The 19519-nt window shown below is 42.8% G+C and overlaps 3 protein-coding genes and 2 non-coding genes across 9 annotated transcripts in view; 4 read left to right on the top strand and 1 right to left on the bottom strand.

Moving 5' to 3' along the window:
• Positions 1–2386, top strand: part of LOC135487946 (small ribosomal subunit protein eS4-like) — a 93446-nt gene extending 91060 nt beyond the window's left edge. For all 3 annotated transcript variants that reach the window (XM_064772250.1, XM_064772249.1, XM_064772248.1), the window contains exons 2-7: positions 37–114; positions 312–492; positions 840–937; positions 1123–1294; positions 1836–1965; positions 2202–2386. In XM_064772250.1, the coding sequence (XP_064628320.1) occupies positions 37–114; positions 312–492; positions 840–937; positions 1123–1294; positions 1836–1965; positions 2202–2325 (783 nt within the window). In that variant the 3' untranslated portion in view covers positions 2326–2386. The remainder of the gene's footprint in view (positions 1–36; positions 115–311; positions 493–839; positions 938–1122; positions 1295–1835; positions 1966–2201) is intronic.
• LOC135488855 (small nucleolar RNA SNORA16B/SNORA16A family) lies at positions 1318–1459 on the top strand. Its single transcript, XR_010447063.1, has one exon. It is a non-coding gene; the product is annotated as a small nucleolar RNA SNORA16B/SNORA16A family (small nucleolar RNA).
• LOC135488854 (small nucleolar RNA SNORA16B/SNORA16A family) lies at positions 1583–1724 on the top strand. Its single transcript, XR_010447061.1, has one exon. It is a non-coding gene; the product is annotated as a small nucleolar RNA SNORA16B/SNORA16A family (small nucleolar RNA).
• A 633-nt stretch (positions 2387–3019) lies between the features above and the next one.
• Positions 3020–11793, top strand: LOC135487939 (growth arrest-specific protein 2-like). 2 transcript variants are annotated; one of them, XM_064772238.1, is made up of 7 exons: positions 3020–3158; positions 4474–4515; positions 5294–5526; positions 6725–6846; positions 7151–7606; positions 7943–8044; positions 8298–11793. In XM_064772238.1, exons 2-7 carry the CDS (start codon positions 4502–4504, stop codon positions 8490–8492), a joined length of 1122 nt encoding a protein of 373 aa, XP_064628308.1. In that variant the 5' UTR covers positions 3020–3158; positions 4474–4501; the 3' UTR covers positions 8493–11793. The 2 variants fall into 2 exon arrangements, with proteins under 2 accessions (XP_064628308.1, XP_064628309.1); XM_064772239.1 differs by lacking the exon at positions 4474–4515.
• A 76-nt stretch (positions 11794–11869) lies between these two features.
• On the bottom strand, positions 11870–14433 carry LOC135487933 (uncharacterized). 2 transcript variants are annotated; one of them, XM_064772226.1, is made up of 2 exons: positions 13882–14433; positions 11870–13581 (listed from the first exon to the last, which is right to left on the bottom strand). In XM_064772226.1, exon 2 carries the CDS (start codon positions 13577–13579, stop codon positions 12362–12364), a length of 1218 nt encoding a protein of 405 aa, XP_064628296.1. In that variant the 5' UTR covers positions 13580–13581; positions 13882–14433; the 3' UTR covers positions 11870–12361. The 2 variants fall into 2 exon arrangements, with proteins under 2 accessions (XP_064628296.1, XP_064628297.1); XM_064772227.1 differs by having other exon boundaries at positions 13940–14433.
• Positions 14434–19519: the final 5086 nt, after the last annotated feature.

The following is a 19519-nucleotide window of genomic DNA, read 5'->3' as shown; positions in this document are numbered from 1 at the left end:
CACCACTGAAGTATCATATTGTTAATTCTTTTCCAGCCGCGTGGTCCAAAGAAGCATCTCAAGAGGCTCAATGCTCCCAAGCATTGGATGCTGGACAAGTTGTCCGGTGTCTTTGTAAGTATAAATACTAAAAGTAGTTGTAGATTTGGCTGTTAAAAATTCATGCCGATGTCGTCCTTCCAACCTAAGGTATCATTATCAAGGAGTCAACGTAATTAAATTTGTGTTAAATTTTGAGACAGAAATTCCCGGATAGAAGTTATCCAGTGTGTTGAGTGACAACTTACAGAAAAATATTTCTTTTCTTCCAGGCACCCAAACCAAGCTGTGGTCCACACAAGATGCGCGAGTGCCTGCCACTCACGATCTTTCTCCGTAACCGCCTGAAATATGCCCTGACCTACGACGAGTGCGTCAAGATTGTTATGCAGCGCCTTATCAAGGTTGATGGCAAAGTTAGGACTGACAAGAACTACCCAGCTGGATATATGGGTAAGTACACATGATGTCATTGGACGTCATCAATGACATCCATTTCAAATGACTTTCAGGCTGGTTGTGTTTCTGGAAATGGACTCCAAACTGATCGCATGTGGCTTTTTTCTGTCGTCTTGACGGCCCTATAGTTCACATCACACTAGTTGGAGGTGGCCTTTTTGAGCCAATAAAAACCTAAATTGATCTTGATGCATCTCGAGAAACGCATGGTAAGTGAGCATAGAGACACAGCTTTGGGCCAACATTTTAGGTACAACCTCCTGGTCTTGATTTCAGTACAAAGACCCGCCAATGTCCTTGATTCGTATATAGAATTAACTCGAATCTATATTTTATTACAGATGTGGTCTCCATCGAGAAGACCAACGAGAATTTCCGCTTGATCTACGATGTCAAAGGTCGTTTTGCTATTCATCGTATCACTCCTGAGGAGGCCAAGGTAAATCAAATCTCGAATCCGAAATGTTTGGTGTAACATGTTAAATGGTTGGCCGCGGCCCCCGGAACTTTGGTGGAGATTTCTCCAAAAGGAAGGACACTTGTAAGCTAGACGAAGCATCATGACCTCAATGGTTGTCTGTCGCCGTCTTTGATACATATTTTAACCTTGTCCTCTTTTTTCAGTACAAGTTGTGCAGGGTGAAGAAGCTTGGTGTTGCCCAAAAGGGAGTGCCTTATGTTGTCACCCATGATGGCCGCACCATCAGGTATCCTGACCCGTTGTGCCGAGTCAACGACTCCGTTCAGGTTGACATCGCAACTGGAAAGATCAAGAACTTCATCAAGTTTGAATCTGGTGAGTTGACAATCGGTGCTCCACTCCGGCTTTATCGAAGCTATGCTATGGTCCCTCGTACTTTAGTGTAGTCAAAAGTAAGCCAAGATAAAACTCTTTCCCCACGGTCGCTTTGGATATGTCTTTCGACTGTTGTTCATGGCATTACCAAGGGAAAGTACAATCTTAACAGAAAAATGTTTCGCACCCATTTTACATTTAAAATAGTGATTCTTTTAGTTTTGCCGATATCAGATTTTTCTGGTGTGCGCAGTTAAATAAGTCCATGACAAGAATTAGGCCACATTATACAGGCTTTATCGAAGCTATGCTATGGTCCCTCGTACTTCAGTGTAGTCAAAAGTAAGCCAAGATAAAACTCTTTCCCCACGGTCGCTTTGAATATGTCTTTCGACTGTTGTTCATGGCATTACCAAGGGAAAGTACACATAATGGATAATAACAAAACAAATTGCTTCCTTACAACAGATTCGTAATCGCCAGTGATACTGGACGTTTTAGGGTGTTACATTTCAGTTTTAACTTTGCAACGTCTTTTCAGGCAACCTGTGTATGGTGACGGGAGGTCATAACTTGGGACGTGTTGGTCTCATCACACACAGAGAGAGGCATCCTGGATCATTCGACATTGTCCACATCAAAGACGCCCTGGGACATTCATTTGCCACTAGGTATGTAAATAATGTATAGATTAGACTGTTATTCTGACTTGAGGAGTTGGACAGGGCATGTCAATGAAAGTGACCGTGATCTGACTCCACCAATCCACTTGACAAAGCTGTTGGCTGCCTTCATTGCGTCATGGTGCCCCACGTAAGGTTTGGTTGGAGATCAAAATTTGATTTATAACTCTAAACTCTGCAAATGGACCGTTTCAATGATTCATTCTTGAGTTGTGTGTTTTCAGGTTGAACAACGTGTTCGTCATCGGTAAGGGCAACAAGCCATGGGTATCCCTCCCCCACGGAAAGGGAGTCAAGTTGACCATCGCTGAAGAGAGAGACAGAAGGATAGCTGCCAGGAATAACTAAACGAATGAAGCAGTAAATTTATTTGTACAGATACCAAATGAAAAAAAAACATGGAAAACAATTGGTTTGTTTCTTCTTTCATGATCTCACTGTTGCAGAGAAGGTGCTGCTTTGGAGCCGATAATACCCATTGTGGATTCAGTCGAACCTCTATTAAGGGGCAGCATTTGTCGGCTCCTAGGTACGACTGATAGTCCAAGGGTGTCGGACCATTGTGTACCAGCCGTCGAAGCCCTCCCCTTCAGAGGAGGGTGTATTGGAGACCTAAAACCCTTGATGCTAGAAACCCAAGACCCCATATAGATGCCGTAAGTGCCTCGGGAGATGAGAGCTGGCGATGCAGTCCATTCCTGTTCAAACTGGCCACATTTCCTCTCCTGCACTGCTTTGGAGTCTGGTAACTTTGAAGAGGTCTTCAGTCGGTGGCGACTTCTTTCTAGATTTTCTGAAGACAAAACTAGAATTCAATACAATATTTGGGCATTTACATGATTGTGGCAGAGCAATGGACAAGGATGTTACGAGACGAGATCGAATAGCAAGACCATATGCAGCGTGAGAGGAGAAAACGACTTGGTTGAGAGGTCGGGTAGTTCCACTTTTTAAGCTCAGATGGCGCCTGCTGGGTCCCGGAGTGCGCTTATCTGTAGTCAAACTGTCTTCGGCAGGCCAACGGCTGAGGCGGAACTGATCAAATTTGTAGTCAAGAGTGTTGTCATTCGTGATGCAGAAATCGAAATATCTGTGACATCAGGCTCGTTAATTTCGTAGAGAACACCCAATTTCTGGCGAAAATGCCCAGATTCTACTCATCATCTCGTCGATATATATAGGTAGGTCAGATTTTTTACCCTGGAATTCGCTATTGTTCACGTAATCGATCCACTCCTAGATAGATGATGAAGAGGAGGCAGATTTTTTTCTCATGATCCAAGCACACTCATTGACTCAGCAGCCAGCCATTTTTGGTGTCGACCATGCCGACAGTGTCCGTGCAAGTGAGCAGCCAAAGTTCTGAGGCCTACATAACGTCAAATATCTACGCATGAAAACCAATGAACAATCAAATCAATGTTCAGTTTAGCGCGGCTGTGCTCTTCATATTTTGCCCCTAATCATTTGTAAGATTGTCGTATTAATTGTGGTCAAAAGGCTCCGCCTCAGTATAAAGTGGGAACATCGCAACATTGTCCGTGTTGGGATCGGATGTAACAGATGCTGTAAAAGTAAAACCCCTATGCCTTTTTACGCTTTCATAAACATGTAATTGTGGAAAGTGATTCGTTTTGAGATGCGGACGACTAAATGACTTGTACACAGACTCTTCCAAGCGACTGCTAAAGTCACCATGACTGTGGTTCCAAGATTCGGCAATAAATAATAAACCTATTCACAAAATCGGCTGGGCTAGATGCTAATGGCTATGTCTTAAAATGATTAAACACCGAACTTCTAGGACCACCAGTGCAGTATGGTCGTCCACAGAGAGGTCTTCACACCAACTGCCACAAAGGGTATAAACAACTGTCTTGGGTCTCAAGGAACTGCTCATATGCAGTGCATGCACTTGAGCTCAAAATGTGAAAGTGGTGACCAGACTCGGGAGCAACCCTTGGGCTGAGGGGTAGACACATTTCAAGCCACAGCGCTGCGCTCTTGTCATGCCAACACCAACTTTCATGGTCTGCCATTGGTTCTCTGAGTAAGAGATATCAAATGCTTTTTAAAGTGTCGAACACAGTCTATGACAATTGTGTCCCTGATAAATGTTACTCACGGTTGTAAGTTGTATTATTGTTGACAACAATTACAACTCATTTCACGGGCCAGAATAGAGGAATAATTGCTTCTTTTATATTCTGTGAATGTGTCTGTTTCAAGTGAAGGACAGATGTCCCCCTTCACCATGATACATGTATTGGTTTGGGATTGTGATTGCTGGCATACAGTAAAAACTTGAGCTATTGATTAATTAGCAATGTTGATCAATAATTAATACAAGTTACAGGTTGAAGGCTCTGGGTCTGGTGACTTTGCTGTGGGAATAAGCATCTGGACAATAGTATGCTGCCTGTGGGTTCTTTTTCTATTATTGCCTTAGTGTGACCTTTGGAATGTATCTTGATAGATTTTCCCTAATTTTACCAGGCTTCAATCAAATTCCATAATTGGGGTCATGTCGAAAGTCAGGTAGGGATGTTCCATTGGTCAACTTGAATGTTGTATTTGGATGTTTTGCATGATTGAAAAATGCATCGTGAATTTGATGTTGTCTCTATGAGGGTTGAAGGTCGAATGTGCCTGGTTGGAATCGGAACTCTCATGCATGAAGTCTGACATGACAGAGCCAGACCTTGTTGAGTATTATGGTATAAACATCGGCATGCAATTCGCTGCAGAATGCTAAAAATTGTGGCAGTGTTCATGCTTGCTTGTTGCACAGAAAATTGTAATGTTGGCTGTTGAGAATAGCATGAACAGAATGATGAGAAACACTGGAGTCTAAGTCTGCTCTGCTTGATTAATTCATTCTTATATTTTGATCTCATCTGTTTGGGTGGGTTTTCACTCCACTCTCTACATGCTCTTAGTATGGATCTTGCCACTCCACTCTCTACATGCTCTTAGTATGGATGTTGTAATATTCTTGTAGTCTTGTAGTTGGCATATTTTGTTTGTTTTTGAAATTTGACAGTATTATTTTAGCATGGTTCATGTGAATGTCAGCAGAGTGTGTATATTACCCTTATGATACTGGTGTCTTTCTTGAACTTCAAACAAGTCTTGACAGACTTGGCATGTGCTGGCATACCATTGTCAATCCACACATCACCAAACTTATTGATTTTTCAAAATGAAATTGTGTATAGAATACAAACCTCATCCTTAAATGAGTTTCACCTAGAGTATGTTAACCCTTTGCTGAGTAAACTGTTCACATTCGAGGCACTTGCTTGATTTTTTTTAGACGACTCTCGTTCGCCTTTGAACGATCCCTCCTAGGTATGGATGATGGCGCGGCAAATGGTGAGAACGGCCGACGTCACTCTGTCTCTGGAGGAGCCATGAGGGACTCTACGAGCGGTGTGGTGAGCGAGAGCAATGTGGACCCTGTCGACATCAGCCAGATCGCAGAACGGCAAGAAGAGGCCTTGTTACCGCTGAAGGAAGATCTTGCTGAATGGCTGAGCAGACTATTAGGTGGGTGCTTGGCTTTCTGGTAGAACTAGGGGATACTTTCAGGATTGGATTTCAGCAATGGTCCCAGTGGACCAGCTAATTTTGGAGTTGGTGACTTGTAAGTTGTACCCAATATTTCACCTCGTTTCTGAAAACTGCACTGGAGGACTGCTAATTTGTGAAGAAGGTTGACCAGCTACCTGGCAGGTCACCTGATCGGTAATTTGTCCTAAGGCCATTGACCACTGTCCTTTTGACTTTATCCCTGTTACGTCACCTAAAATCTAGGTTGGAAATGATGTGAAAGGTACCACAAAGCTATCCCCCTTCTCAAACCCTCGGACTAAGCAGTTATCTTTTATGTCCTCAGTCATGAAGTCAGACATCATGTCCTCAGTAATGAAGTCAGACATTTTTTTATCAGGTATCATGAATAAATTGTCATGCCTGGGAGTTAAATTCCTGTGCATGTAAATAGCTCTACATCGTCAGACAGTAACGTCCATTCTACACACATATCTTTGGATCCGTATTCCGTGCAGCAATCATTGCAATCATTACACTGGGTGTAAACTGCAATTAGAATAATGTGATTGTTGTGAATTATGAGTCTAATCATTTCCATTAATATCTGCTTTGTGCCAGGGGCACCACCATGGGACAATTACAAAGTTGCCTGCAAACCTCTCTTCTCAAACAAACATACTTAAGTACGTTACCGAGTTCCTGTTCTGTGCACTTGTTTGAACCTTGAACTTGGTGCATTATCAGCTGTTGTGATAAATGAATGGCCCTCATCTCCAGTGATTCTGCTGTAGATGGTAAAAGTGCTTACAACCAAGACTTCAGACCATGACTGCTCCCTTGATATCAATGTCTGCTTCCTGATGAAGAGCTGAGAGGAATACTTGCCAAAGGACACCACCCTGACCAGCAGAACTCTCTTAGACAGCAGACTTCGAGTAAATATCTCTTGCCAATACAATGCCCCCCCCCATGCCCCTTCATTTTCTGCATACAAGTTGGTATCAAAGCGAGGATGAAAGAAATTCCCAAATTAGTGCATTGAATCATTACTATGGAACTCCACCACCAGAGTTTTGTAAGGGAATACTTACCCTTGCACTTGCTCAGCTGCAGCAGGGTGATGAATATGTAAGCTAGAATGCAGGTATTGCAAAATTCACTTTTAACTCTTAGCTTCGGTCTTTCCTTGTAGGTATTGAGATTACAGCCGAGGACTTCATGGCTGCATTAGACAATGGAGTTCATGTGTGCAAGCTGGCTGAGCTGGTGACGACAAGAGCGATTGAGTGGAGGAAGGACAGAAAAACAGATGATGTAAGTGGTCATGGGATAGCCCTCGAATATCTTCTCGCTTTCCTTCAGAGCACACATTGACTCACTATGCAGTTTCACGTTTGGTATTAGTATGTTAATATTCAGTTGTTCATGCAAATTTGCCAATGATGTGAAGAGCACCATTGCAGTGCGACTTATTCTGATAACATCTGAGATAAGTTGATCGAGGAGATACAAAAACAAGAGATTCTTCTCTTTAAATGGTTTTGTCACTGTCAACAGTTTGATCGTCTTAAACCATGCTCTCTGTAAACACTGCATGTTATCGTCTTTTTCCTTTCAGATGATCCCATCAAAAGTGCCAAAGTGTAAATCAAATGCCAAGTCTGGTTCATGGTTTGCCAGAGACAACATGGCTAACTTCCTACGTTGGTGCAGAGACTATAAAATCAAAGACGAGACAATTTTCGAAACAGAAGATTTAGTTCTACATAAAAACCCGCGATCAGTAGTATTATGCCTTCTTGAAATTGCTAGGATAGGAACTCGATACGGCATTGAACCGCCTCACCTCATTAAACTAGAAACTGAGATTGAGAAGGAGGAGAAAAACTTGGCCTCTGGAGAACTGCCCTTGCCGACTTCTCAACTTCCGTTGGCCAATGGGAGACCATCCGCAAGTTCAGATGGATCGTCATCGCCAAGAATCTCGGAATGTTGTTCTCATCGTTCTACCTCGTCCCAGTCGTCTTCAAGGCCGAGTACAGCGAGGAAGAAACCAGATCCAGTGGATGATGAGGTAGGGGTCTTGGTTGGGTGTTTGTCCATCTGTGCATTTCTGGCCGTGATATGCGACGCTAACCCCAGATTGTGCAGGAATGTTCCTCCATCTTTTTACTTGCAGTTTCCTGCTGAAGTATTACTTCATAAACTTGTTGATACAGAGTATCATCAGGCGTTTGAAAATGGTTTCGTGGGCTGACATTTGCAAAACTTCATCACCAATAGTACTTTTTGTCCACTCTTGTTCACCAAGGTTTTCTTGCAAGCAGCCCTTATTGGGACAATACATACGGATACTCCTTTATTTCAACCGTGGTGGTTTTATGTGTTAAATCTACTTCTCTCTTCACAGGTAAAGAAAAGGGCTGGTAATTGCAAATGCTGTCCAAAGTTCTCAGTTGACAGATTATCAGAGGGTCGGTATAACCTTGGTGGAAAAGTGGTCTTCATCAGGGTGAGTACATATCTTGATTGAATGGCTTGATCACAGGACTTGTTGAGAGCACATTTCTTGACAATATGGTTCAGAATCAGAGGAGTGAAAATATACCAGCAAATACATGACTATGGAGAGTAAAACAATGACATAATTGTATTATGTGCACTGGTCACCCATCCAACTGATGGCCATGCTTTACGTTGCTTTAAAACTTTGAGCTCTGTTCAAGCTGTTCACAATCTTGATCCTATTATCTTCTCTTCTCCAGCTTCTGAAAGGTAAACACATCATGGTGCGTGTAGGAGGTGGCTGGGATACATTCGATCACTACCTCACGAGGCACGACCCGTGCCAGGTCATGCATTTCAGTCGCGAGACGAGGCAGAGGCTCTCTGGAGGCAAGGGCAAGGAGAAGGATAATCACTTTCTTGCCATTGTTGGAAAATATAAAGTTGCATCGTGAGGAAACAAGTTTGGAATTTTCCCAGGTTACAGTATGTGCCGTGAAAGCAACACCCTGGAAATCTCAATAAAATAGCAAAATGGATGTGAAACCATGATATTCTCAGCTAACACAGGCAAGTGAGAGAAACTTTTCGGAATTTCTTGAGCTAAATTTCATGGTTAGGTTTGGCAATTAAACCCTCTTCTCTCAAGGGCGTAGCTGTTGAAATCAACTTTACCAATGTAGTGTCCCTGAGACATCATGCTGGCTCAAGTAGGCTTGGCTTCTCTGTTATCATAATTTGAAGGCGAAACAATGCTTAAAAAGGTTTGCCTACTTATTATTGACTTTTGGAGTAGTCCACAGTAGCAATTGTAGAAAGTTTTCTGTTGAAATTGAATTGTTAAACTTAGTTCTCTGAATCTATGCTTGGGCGTAGTATTAGTAATAGAATGTCTACTTCTTTTGAGAAGTTGCACATCCTTCCGTGTGATGATAACAGAATATGTGATAGCAATCAAAAGTAAGGTCAACAATGTCAAGATGTGTAGAAGAGCTTCAATGTTTTGATGCACTCTTGTATGACTGCTGACTTAGAACTCCATCCTTGATTACACAATGTTATACAGAAAGTCATTAGTTTCTGTTATGCTGAGGCAATGTGTTGTGTCTGCAAGGTCCCACCATTCAGTTGAAAGTACATGCGAGTCAAACAAATTCTGATCACAATATGTTGTTCAATGACGTTATGTATACAAACTGACCAGCCCTGGTGTGTTGTGGTGGCTTACTGGCACCATTTAGAGTTTATATCATATGTGAGGGAGTTTTCATGACATACATGTAACTGTATCAAAGAATGAAGCATAAGTGAAGATGAAATAACATGTTAGTGCGAGATCCTGTGGTTGAATGAAGACTGTTTTGCTTGTTACTTTAGTTGGTCTGTGAAATGTCCAATGTCTTGAATTGAAGATGACCTAAGAACAATGATGTACTTAACAAACAATTTAGAAATGATGAGAAAGTTAACCTGTTGGAGAGTGATTGTTATCTCAGGTTTTCAGCCAGTGAATCGAGCGTGCTTCACACAGGTGTTCAGAATGGTTGCAGCCGTCGCAGTCCCTAAAATTTCATTGGGAAATTTTATGGCAAGTTTAAGACAAAACCAATTTTGTTCACTTAGCGGTGACGGTAGCACCAATTCGATCACTCGTGTACAGCAGCCTTTATATAATATGTGATCAAATTACATCTCTTTATTTTACTGCTGCTGAACTTTTCCAAACAGTTTTTACAACTTGCACCACCGACAGAATTTGCTTTTAAGAAACTTGTTCATTTCTATTATAAACTATCAGGTCGTTTCCAAATGCTTTGAAGCTTTTAAGTTTAGATGTGTATTCATTGTGAGTTGAAGCTATAAAAAATGTGACGCACATTGTACCTCGACACAATTCATTCCAAGAGAAATGTACGTGGGGATATTCTACCTGTTGTATTTTTGTACCATTCATGTTGTCTATAATATTTGGTAGTACAACTACAATTGAAGCATTAGTCTATTTATTTAATACCTTTTAAAAATATTGCTTATAAAGACTACGGGGTAAGTCTTCAAATAGGCTATTATGATAAGCTCTGTATTAGGTATAAATACAGTAGCCGGTATTAGCCTGTGTGACCTTCGTGTGCCCGGACATTCCTGCTCAAAATGTCTCATTTGGTCTAAATATTTCCGAATCAATCCCCTGCTGGCTGCACCATACATGTATGTTGTACTCTCTGTTACCTCAGACAACACCTGGCATTAAACCTTTGCATGTCACATTGACCTCATTTTGAATAATTAGTCAAAATTTCTGTTTTGTAATCACTGCTTGTACTGAGGTCAGACTTCTTCCAAAGTGTACATTTTATAGGAGGCCATATAGTGCAGTAGTCATGTATCATTTGCAAGGGTGTTGTAATATGCCACAATACCAAAGAAAAAAGGCCTTTGCGTGGTATGCAGCGTGAAACACTAATGTGGAGATGAGACTTTTCAGATAAGTGCCAAAGTGTGATGTCTGTATTGTTACAAAGTGCAAGACTTTTGGGGCTAAATAATGATGAAACGTTTCGTTGTTCTGTGTTGTTTAAAAACCTATACTTTATTTCTAATTGTGATGCCTCTTTGTTTGTTAATTTCTTAATTAATTATGAATATGAAAAATAGTTTCATATTTCACTGGGTGCAATTTTTGTGAGTTTTTGTTGACGTCAGATTTTTAATGACCTACTGATTTATTTCTTACTTTAGTTGTATATATTTTGTGTAAAATGTGCCAGTTCCTCCAATGTGCATTACTGAATGTGTTATGATGACCAGTTAAGTTGCTTTTAGTTTAGTGCTGATGACAAGGGTTAAGCAGTTATATGTGACATTTTGGTAGTCAAAGAAAAGTTCAATTAATTGAAAATTCCAAGTACAAAATCCTCCCAGTTGAAAAATTCAAACATGATCTTCACACATGGGTCTCACCCACACTCATCCTCACTTCATTGTAGTCCTTTTCAATGTGCGACCGTTTTCTCCTGGGACGTTTTTCACACACCCTGTAGGCTCCATGTTGTGACATCTTTAGAAGAAACTTTAAACTGATCTCCATGCTATATAGTACATGTACATGTATATTTTAAACTGTTGTCTGTTTCTAACTGTTGTGAATGTATAAAATCGCTTGTTGAAAAACATGACTTGGAATGGCAAATGTGTGGCTAGTGACACCTTTTGTTAGAAATTGGAAGTGTCCGTGTCCATCTCGTCTTGTCCTCCTGTGAATGTGATAACCACCAATGTTATGTTTAATGTGCCCCGTTGCTACAGGGTGTCTCTAAAGAACTCGACAAGAAAAGACGACCATACCTTTCAGTGGTTGATCCCATGAGATTTAACTAATTGCGCGTTGGCTGACTGAATTGCTGGCGTCACTTTCGTCTTTTGGTACAGGTCAATCATTAGTCTCGACCTAGTTAGGTTGTAGGGTCACATAAGCTCTCAGTTTAGTCAAATCAAACTCAATGTTCTTTTCAGAGACACCCTGTACATTCTTCCCATGGGGTCAGTCTATTGTTGCAAGTTCAGGGGTGAAAGGTAATCTGCAATTGTGGACAAGTTGGCCATTATTCCTTAAATTGCTCAAAATTCCAAACATGCCAAATATTGTAAGTTGCATTCGGATGTTGTTTACTATTAATGTTGTATTTTTGGTCATTTGTACATATTGCCAACAGACAGAATATTAAGATTGTTTTTAATAAAAGATTTTTTGATTCATATCTGGTCGTCAATATTCTTGATTGTACTCATCAAAACAGGTGGTGCATGCAGATGCAGTCTGAAGGAGCGGTGCGGCACAGCATCAAACTAGGATCTCAGTAAGATCTGTGCAAATAAGTCCCCTCGGCATCCATTACTTATTCCAATACAGATAAAGTAGTTCACTTGAAATTCTTAACCAGCTGGTAGAGTGGAAACCGGCCCAGTGGAAGGATAACCAGCTGGAAGAGTCAAAACCAATCGTCTGCCATTCCTCCGAACAAAAACATGTTCCAGCAGGAGTTACATGTTTGACCAGGAGCTACATTTGAACATTTCGCTGATTTCTCTCTTATGACTTCTAACAAGCATAGATTAAGATGCTTAATCCATAGATTTAGATGCTTAATCCATGCTTGATTCTAAGCATAGATGATTTACAAGTGTTGTGTATATGAAGCTATCAGAACTTCATAATTACACGACAGACATGACAGACTTTCTCAGTCAGCACAACACCCTCGTTCTACGTAGGAGGTTGCCAAACCTGTCTTTTGTTTTACAACCTCGAGTCCCAGATTTTGACTCACTTTTGTTTTTTATGATGACTCCTCCTCCTCGCCGGGAGGACACTAATCCGCCGCCTGTGCGTCCCGGCGGACGAGTGATCAAAACACCACTTCTCATTGGTCTCGGCGATGTGACTCGGCACAGGACACCGCGTATTGAACTCACGCTGCGCTTTAAGGAAGTTATACAAACGCCAGTTTACGCTGTCTTTCGCGAAAGTTCTCGTGACGTCCCCAATGTCCTCATGCTGTGTTATCGTCATTCCCGATTCGTCCTCGCGGATTGTGACCTTCTCCATTTTCTCTCTCGTCTGATTGGTGACCGATTGGTTCAATCTATTGTCACTTTCTTTAACCTTCTTGTTAACGCCAGTGATATATTCAAGTTCGTCGTCACTGATAATGCTTGTCACATTATCTTCTGCGACATCGTCCGTTGCCGGTTGTGGTGCGGCGGCATTTGCCGCAGGTAGTGGCGCGACATCTGTTACCGTCACCCGTATCGGTCCGGCACTAATTTCTTGCGGCGGTGCAACAGTTACTGTGTTCGTTCTAGCGTTTATACAATATGGCAGATGGTCTAAATACGTCTGGATGACGTCCGGGAGTTTACCCTGACCATGGTGTCTTTCCAAAGACAATAAAAATGACTCTGTCATGTCCTCAGTGCTGTGTAAAGTGCGGGAGTTCATTCGGCGGTGTTTCATGGCCATGTTCCTAACCGTGCTGCACAGAATACAGGACATCACTGTCTGCGGGCGGTACGTTAGCATAGGAGGAGCTGTCTTCGGCCGCGTCAACGGCGTCCGCTCAGGCACAACCACATTCATCATCGACTGGCCATTCTGCAGCCTGTTGGACATTCTTGAAGACAGCGTGGATCTCGACGCGGTAGCTCCGCGAGGCGTCTCTCCGTCGCCAGGCAGAGACAGTCGCGCTGACCTGATTCGAAGCGTGCGCACATCCTGACGAAACTTACGTTCCGAGATGTGTCTCTCTTTCCTGATCACGCACAGACTCGTCGTCAGGCGAGTGTCCTCTAGTCTGTTCAGTAGGTGAGCTTTGTGTTCGCTGTCCGTGCTCCACACCGACATGGCCTTGATGTTAGGTTTGGTGGAAGGTTTTCCACCTCTGCCCCTTTCACCAAAAGCTGTCGGTATCGCCAGAGGCTTCTTATTGATGAGCTCTATCTCTTCACCGCAGGCATCGGACACGGAGAAGCTTTTCCCATCCATCTCTGTAATGTGATAAAAACTAGATTGAAATCTGCTCTGGGTTTGCATTGCAAATTCAGTAGTTTTAACACTAGCAAATGAGCTCGTCAATCTTGCACTGTCTTTTTTATAACCGGTGGCACAATTGACCGCTGATAATTTTGCCGGAGCGGAGTTGATGACTTATGGATTGACCAGCAGGACCATCGATATAGGCATGTTACAACAGATAAGTTGTTTCGTTAAACGGGGTTGTGACGAGGCCTACAAAAAACTATCAGCAGTCGTAGAGCAAAAGCAGTCTCAATATCTGTATTACATACCTGGTCGAGTTAGGCTTTCGATCGACTCCACTCAGGTTAAACTAGAATATGTCCTTACCCCTCTTTGGCTTTCGTCACGACGGCAACCGTCCTTGTCTTCCCGGGACTTCTATCGTGAGCATGGATGGGTAAGTTCGCCAGTAAACCAATGCCCCTGGCGCTTCATCCAGTGTATTCCAACAACTCAATATCCTTGTAAGCTAATGTCAGACCACTGTGACTGTCCACCCCCTGTCACGACGACGATTGTCCTTATCTTAGGACTGTTATATCGCCAGGTTGATCCGTATTTAATGAACTGAATAATCTTTTGGAAATTACAAGTCAGGTGAAGAGGAGGTTACGTGGTGACATCACATCACATGATTTCATGTCATATTGTCAACGGTCATGATCATTGCCTGCCGCAGAGTTGAAACGCGGACTTGGTTTTAACGTCACCACAACACCTCACCTGAGTCACAATCGATGTCTCCGGATGTCACTACACCAACTTATCCAAGCAACGGCATGGTTTAGGAATAGCGAGAATGCGGAGTCCGTGAACCAATCCGAAAGGGAGGCGAGGTATAGAGAATTGCTTGATTTATCCAAACTTATTAGGTACGTGTATTGTCATGAAGATAATTGACCTACCCCCAAACAATCTCAGTCCATAATCCTTGTCTCCAGGGCAAATATCAACATTTATGATAATGCCACCATGTTGTTAACGAGATAGGCCCAGTTATTCTAAACATAAGTCTTTTCGCAAGCTAGTTTACACAAATTCCGACCAAAGAATCTTGGAGGACATGTACAGTATATGTCAAAAGTAAGTGAGCGCAGCACTCGTAAAACCTCTTTTATTCTATGTTGTATGAGGAATCATCGAAGAAATTTTCAAAAAAACATCGTCGATAAAATAAATTTACCTGAACATAATTCGTACATAGTCAATCATTGTCCTCCGTAAGGCTTGCTGATCCTGCCTGTCCAGGTTTACCACCGCTCATTTACTTTTGATCGAGACTGTACATCGGCCGGGGTCTCTATCATTATTCTTTGTACTTAAGCTATTTGTAAATATTTGTTCCCCTAAATTGACTTGGGGTCCTCGCATCATTGCTTATCGTCGTATTCAAATAAACCAAGTGTATTTTACACTATTTGAACAAAACATTGACTTGCAAAATACTTAGCTCTGAGTGCCCCAAGGGACGCCGTTCTGTCATGAGGTGCGTTTTGCAGTTCAACACCAAGGTCCTGACCCTTGATAACCAAGGTCCTGAACCTTGATAGCCAATACTCTACAGACCTTGATCAAGCATAAAATGACAAGCCTGATCCAATTCCGCCATAGGGTTGGAGATATGATAGAGGCAGCCTGAAGAGCTGGAGAACGAAGGCAATATGAATATACCATGATTTGCTTGAAACGCTCAAATGAATGGGTACAGCAGTCGCCGATGTCGATCAATATTGTTTGCAGGCCAATATTGATCCTCCGAAGTCTCGGAACTTTCAAAACCTAATGTACAACGTCGTAATAGGTTTATGTAAATGTTTAAGTTTTCATTATTTCCCGTCCTGGATCGGACTATACTATTATTGTGCGAATTAAAACTGTCTTCGGGCGCAAATAATTTCTTAAGTGGATTCATGAATGCAACCGATTATTTCAGCCATCGCAAGGAAATATGAAATATGCCTATGGCAGTTTTAAAAAGAGACGAAGATTTTTCAAAGCTGTGGCTATTTCTAATCGAGGACAGATTGTTATTATGTCCCGGATGGTCGCTTCATCACAGCCATTTTGACACATCCTCAAATTGAAGACCCATTCCAATATTTTATGAATCGTATGTCCTTGTTGATGACTTCCATCCGGGTCACGCTGTTTTGTTTGTGAGCTCTAGACTGCTTGAAGAAAAAAACTCTAACTTGCTTCGTCCTTTGAATGAGACCATAAATAAATAAACTTGTACCTTTTATAATTAAAACGATCTGAAACCCGTCGACTCTGACTAGTGGCAACTCGTGACTGGACTTTGGACAGTTGACACAAGCTGATGAAGACCATGACAGACCTATCCTCGACTTTTTCACATCTGATGACCATTGTCTTAGCTTGGTGTAGGCGTTGCGACGTTGGCCAGGGATTTCCACCAGCATTTCGGACACCGGTGATAAAGTAAGTCACAACCATAGACTGTATTTGCAGTCAGTGTCACAACCAACCTTGTCGTGCAAGATGATAATTATTGATCGGACGTAGTTGTGGACCTGCGTGGAGTATGATTTTGAAACGGAGACTATCACTCTCCAAGTAGATCTGAACTGACATCGTCCCTAAGCTCCTATGGAGGTGGTGTTGAACCAGTGTATGGATCGAAAGCTCCACAGAGGGCTTGACGACGCCTTTCTGGGACCCCGATTCGGTTCCATCGCACGGATCGGCGTCTCGAAAATGCGCCGGCAACCCATATTGAGGCGTCTCTAGTCTCGTTTAGAACAGAATATGGTCTTACTGAAAGGATTGCACACGTCGTAGATTTCGGCGCGAGCGGAAATAACCGCCAGAGTCGAGAGTAGGTTTGCGGCGGCGGTGGCCAACGGGAAACCTCTCTCGAGGCCTTGCAATCAAAAGCACTTGGTTTTGCCCTAAACCAGCAGGCTTACAACGGCCTTAGGCAGCCAGTCACCAAAGCCTTCGCATCATTTCGGAACTTACGACCGCCGCCGATAAAATACATATAAAAATTAACGGCATGATTCGAAACAGACAATTCAGCCAAAGCAAAGGAAAGTAAAATAAACTGAGCCTGCAGATACGGGTCTCCTCCATGAAACTTCTCAATCAAACCCGGGACCGTGGTGATAACATTGATTAACCCGAACGGCATGCATAGGACTAAAAAAGCGATGGAGACAAAAATTAACATTCTCGTCAGGTGCGCATCCGGAGAGGACGAATTCGGCCTTTCTGTCGCTGTCGCGCCCATCTGTGCTCTTTTTCTGTTGGCGCGTTTCATGCTCCCGATTATGAGGACATTGCTGATGATGATTATGGTGAAGGGAATAAGCGCGCCAAGTGTTAGGCTGTACCAGCCCAAGACAGGCTCCAGCCATGCCGGACTGGTCCTGTATAACCGAGGTGCCTCCAGCCAGGAGTGGAGAAAGAACGGAACGTAGGTGTAAAACATACTAATATTTACGATCCCTGGAATTATAATGGTAAAGGCAGTTGCTTTCACGGCCCGTTTTGCTGTGCAGAGAGATTTCGCCTTGAATGGAACCATCACAGCCAAGGATCTGTCCACTGTCATGGCGGCGAGAGCGAGCCTCGACGATAGGGCGCTGGTGTAGATGAAATACCATAGCACTCTGAAAGAGACAAATGATAAGAAATACGGTAATGATGAATCAGCAGGCTTGAGTGAGTTTATTCATAATTGCTTACTTGATCTGGGGAACTGCCATCCCCTATCTTCCACCCATCATTGATCGTGGACTTCGATCATCCAGGAGTTGTGGCGCCCTTGTCTCCTCCCGTCGCCTGGTTGTGACCAATGTCAAGGCCGTGACCGCGACCAGGACGCGGTCGATCATCGTCTTCCAGCAGTGAGAGTCGAAAAAAGACTCACATATTTGAATGACTTCTTGACAGCGCTTGATGTTGGCGAGAAGAAAATGGGAGTTAAGAGCTACAAAAGCTGAAAAAAGGGGAGAAAACTGAAAAATAAACGAGGACATGAAACTAGAATACGGATGACAACAAGCGTTGGAAAGGCTGGCTCCGAGTATTTTGATTGTAATGGTTTGCTAAATCTATAGATCGGAGACACGTTCAGAGTTGGACGATTGTCCGTCTTGGGTTTCCTGTTTGAATACCCTAGAGCACTCATTATAAACACGTCATGACTGGTAGTGATGTCACAACCATCAACAGACGGCCACCCATCCACGCGGACTCGCAGCACACTGTCTTTCAAACCATCATACTTACAGAGTAATGTCGTATCTGTTCTGGATCGCAGCTCCCAACTCATGGCTCACAAGAAGTCTGTAAACCAGAGTCATCATCAAATGAAACGTATCGATCACGGCGAGAGCACTCATGTAAACACATGTGCTGATATAGCGATTCTCCCTCTTCGTGGTGATCAAGAACGATGCCACATTCCCAGTCAAACCGAAGAAAATCGTCAACAGTGGCCACCATTTCACCACAAAGATTCAGCCTACGTTTGTCAGCCAAAGTAAGACGCGACCGGCATAAACTTGGTCCTCGTTGATGGTTGAGGTCAGCGTTTTTGTCTCCGAGTCGTCTGTGACAGTCAACGATTCCATGTCTGTTTCGTTCAGTTGCTAAATTTTATATCATGACTCTTTCGATAAGATTATATTCGTCATTGTTTTGCTCACAACTTGTTCAAATCGTTAGATGCTACGATTCCAGCGAAAAAAGAACTTTAAAAAGGCACTATCAATCATGCTGTCAAAAATTGGTCGTCGGAAGAGCTGTCGTCGCATCCACTGGTTTCCCTTCCAAACGCTGCGGTTCAGTAATCACAACCATCTAGCGAATAGAGCGGGAACCAGTCGAGAAAATCCAACGAAAATCAATCGAACGATGAGACAATGGAACAACCTGTCTTTTGGCTATTCGAACCCCACAAATGTGTCGCGAAGACAGAAGACAATCCCGATTTTGAGCCGTCTTCGCCCAGATTGACACATTTGTCTCGTTTCACAGCCAGTTTTGTAAGGAAACGCTGGAATGGGAAAGAATCCCAGATTGAAATATACTACAGCGGCGTTCCTCCTCAGGATGAGTTGATGTAATTGGTCCACGTGCCCCCTCACCGATCCACGACGGCGAAAGACTGAATTTTCGAATTTACAAAAACTGGCCTGTACCCGAAAGATCATGGATATCGCTCAAGGGTTGTCGTTTATAAGTTTGAGTCTCTCAGGTTGTCTAACAACTAATACCAGGCCTCTGTGGAGAATGAATCGTATTCGACAGATGTCCAGATGACCGTCAGTCCAGGTTTCGTAAAACACGACACAAAATGCACATTCTGTCGTTATCCTGAGAACTCTACTTTGTGAGGAGGCGTACTCCAGAGACTGAAGGTGGAGAGTCCAACACCCAGTCGTCGCCGATGTGATCACGTGTCTTGTCCAGCCATCTGCTGGCGGTGCGAACATCCCGAGACGACAATCAAAATCAATGCTGCGGACGCTTCCAGAATCTCAACTTGCATAATCTATACAGGAACTGTTCAACCCTTTATAAATACTTTAACAAGTTCAACCAGAGCTCCAGGGGCGAGAGACGCATCATGACATGATACGTAAGACAATACTTCAATTCGATTGGTGTATCTCATTTTGTCTGACAATTATCCAAATTTTCCTCTTCAGATTTCCAGATAGGTTTACAAATTACCAATTGTGTAATTATATATAAATTGATAATAGAGTAATTACGGGATTATCTTTTTATTCAAAACGTGAAAATGGTATAATCAATTCGAGATGTTCTGTCGTGGTGGCACGTATCGATTTCAGTAAGTGTCCTCCTGTACATCGAACATGACACCACCCAATGACGCATTATTATCCATCCATAAGTCATTGTCTTTTTCAA

Source organism: Lineus longissimus, chromosome 5, assembly GCF_910592395.1.
Source record: "Lineus longissimus chromosome 5, tnLinLong1.2, whole genome shotgun sequence".
NCBI lineage: Eukaryota > Metazoa > Nemertea > Pilidiophora > Heteronemertea > Lineidae > Lineus > Lineus longissimus.
This window is presented reverse-complemented; position numbering and strand designations above follow the sequence as displayed.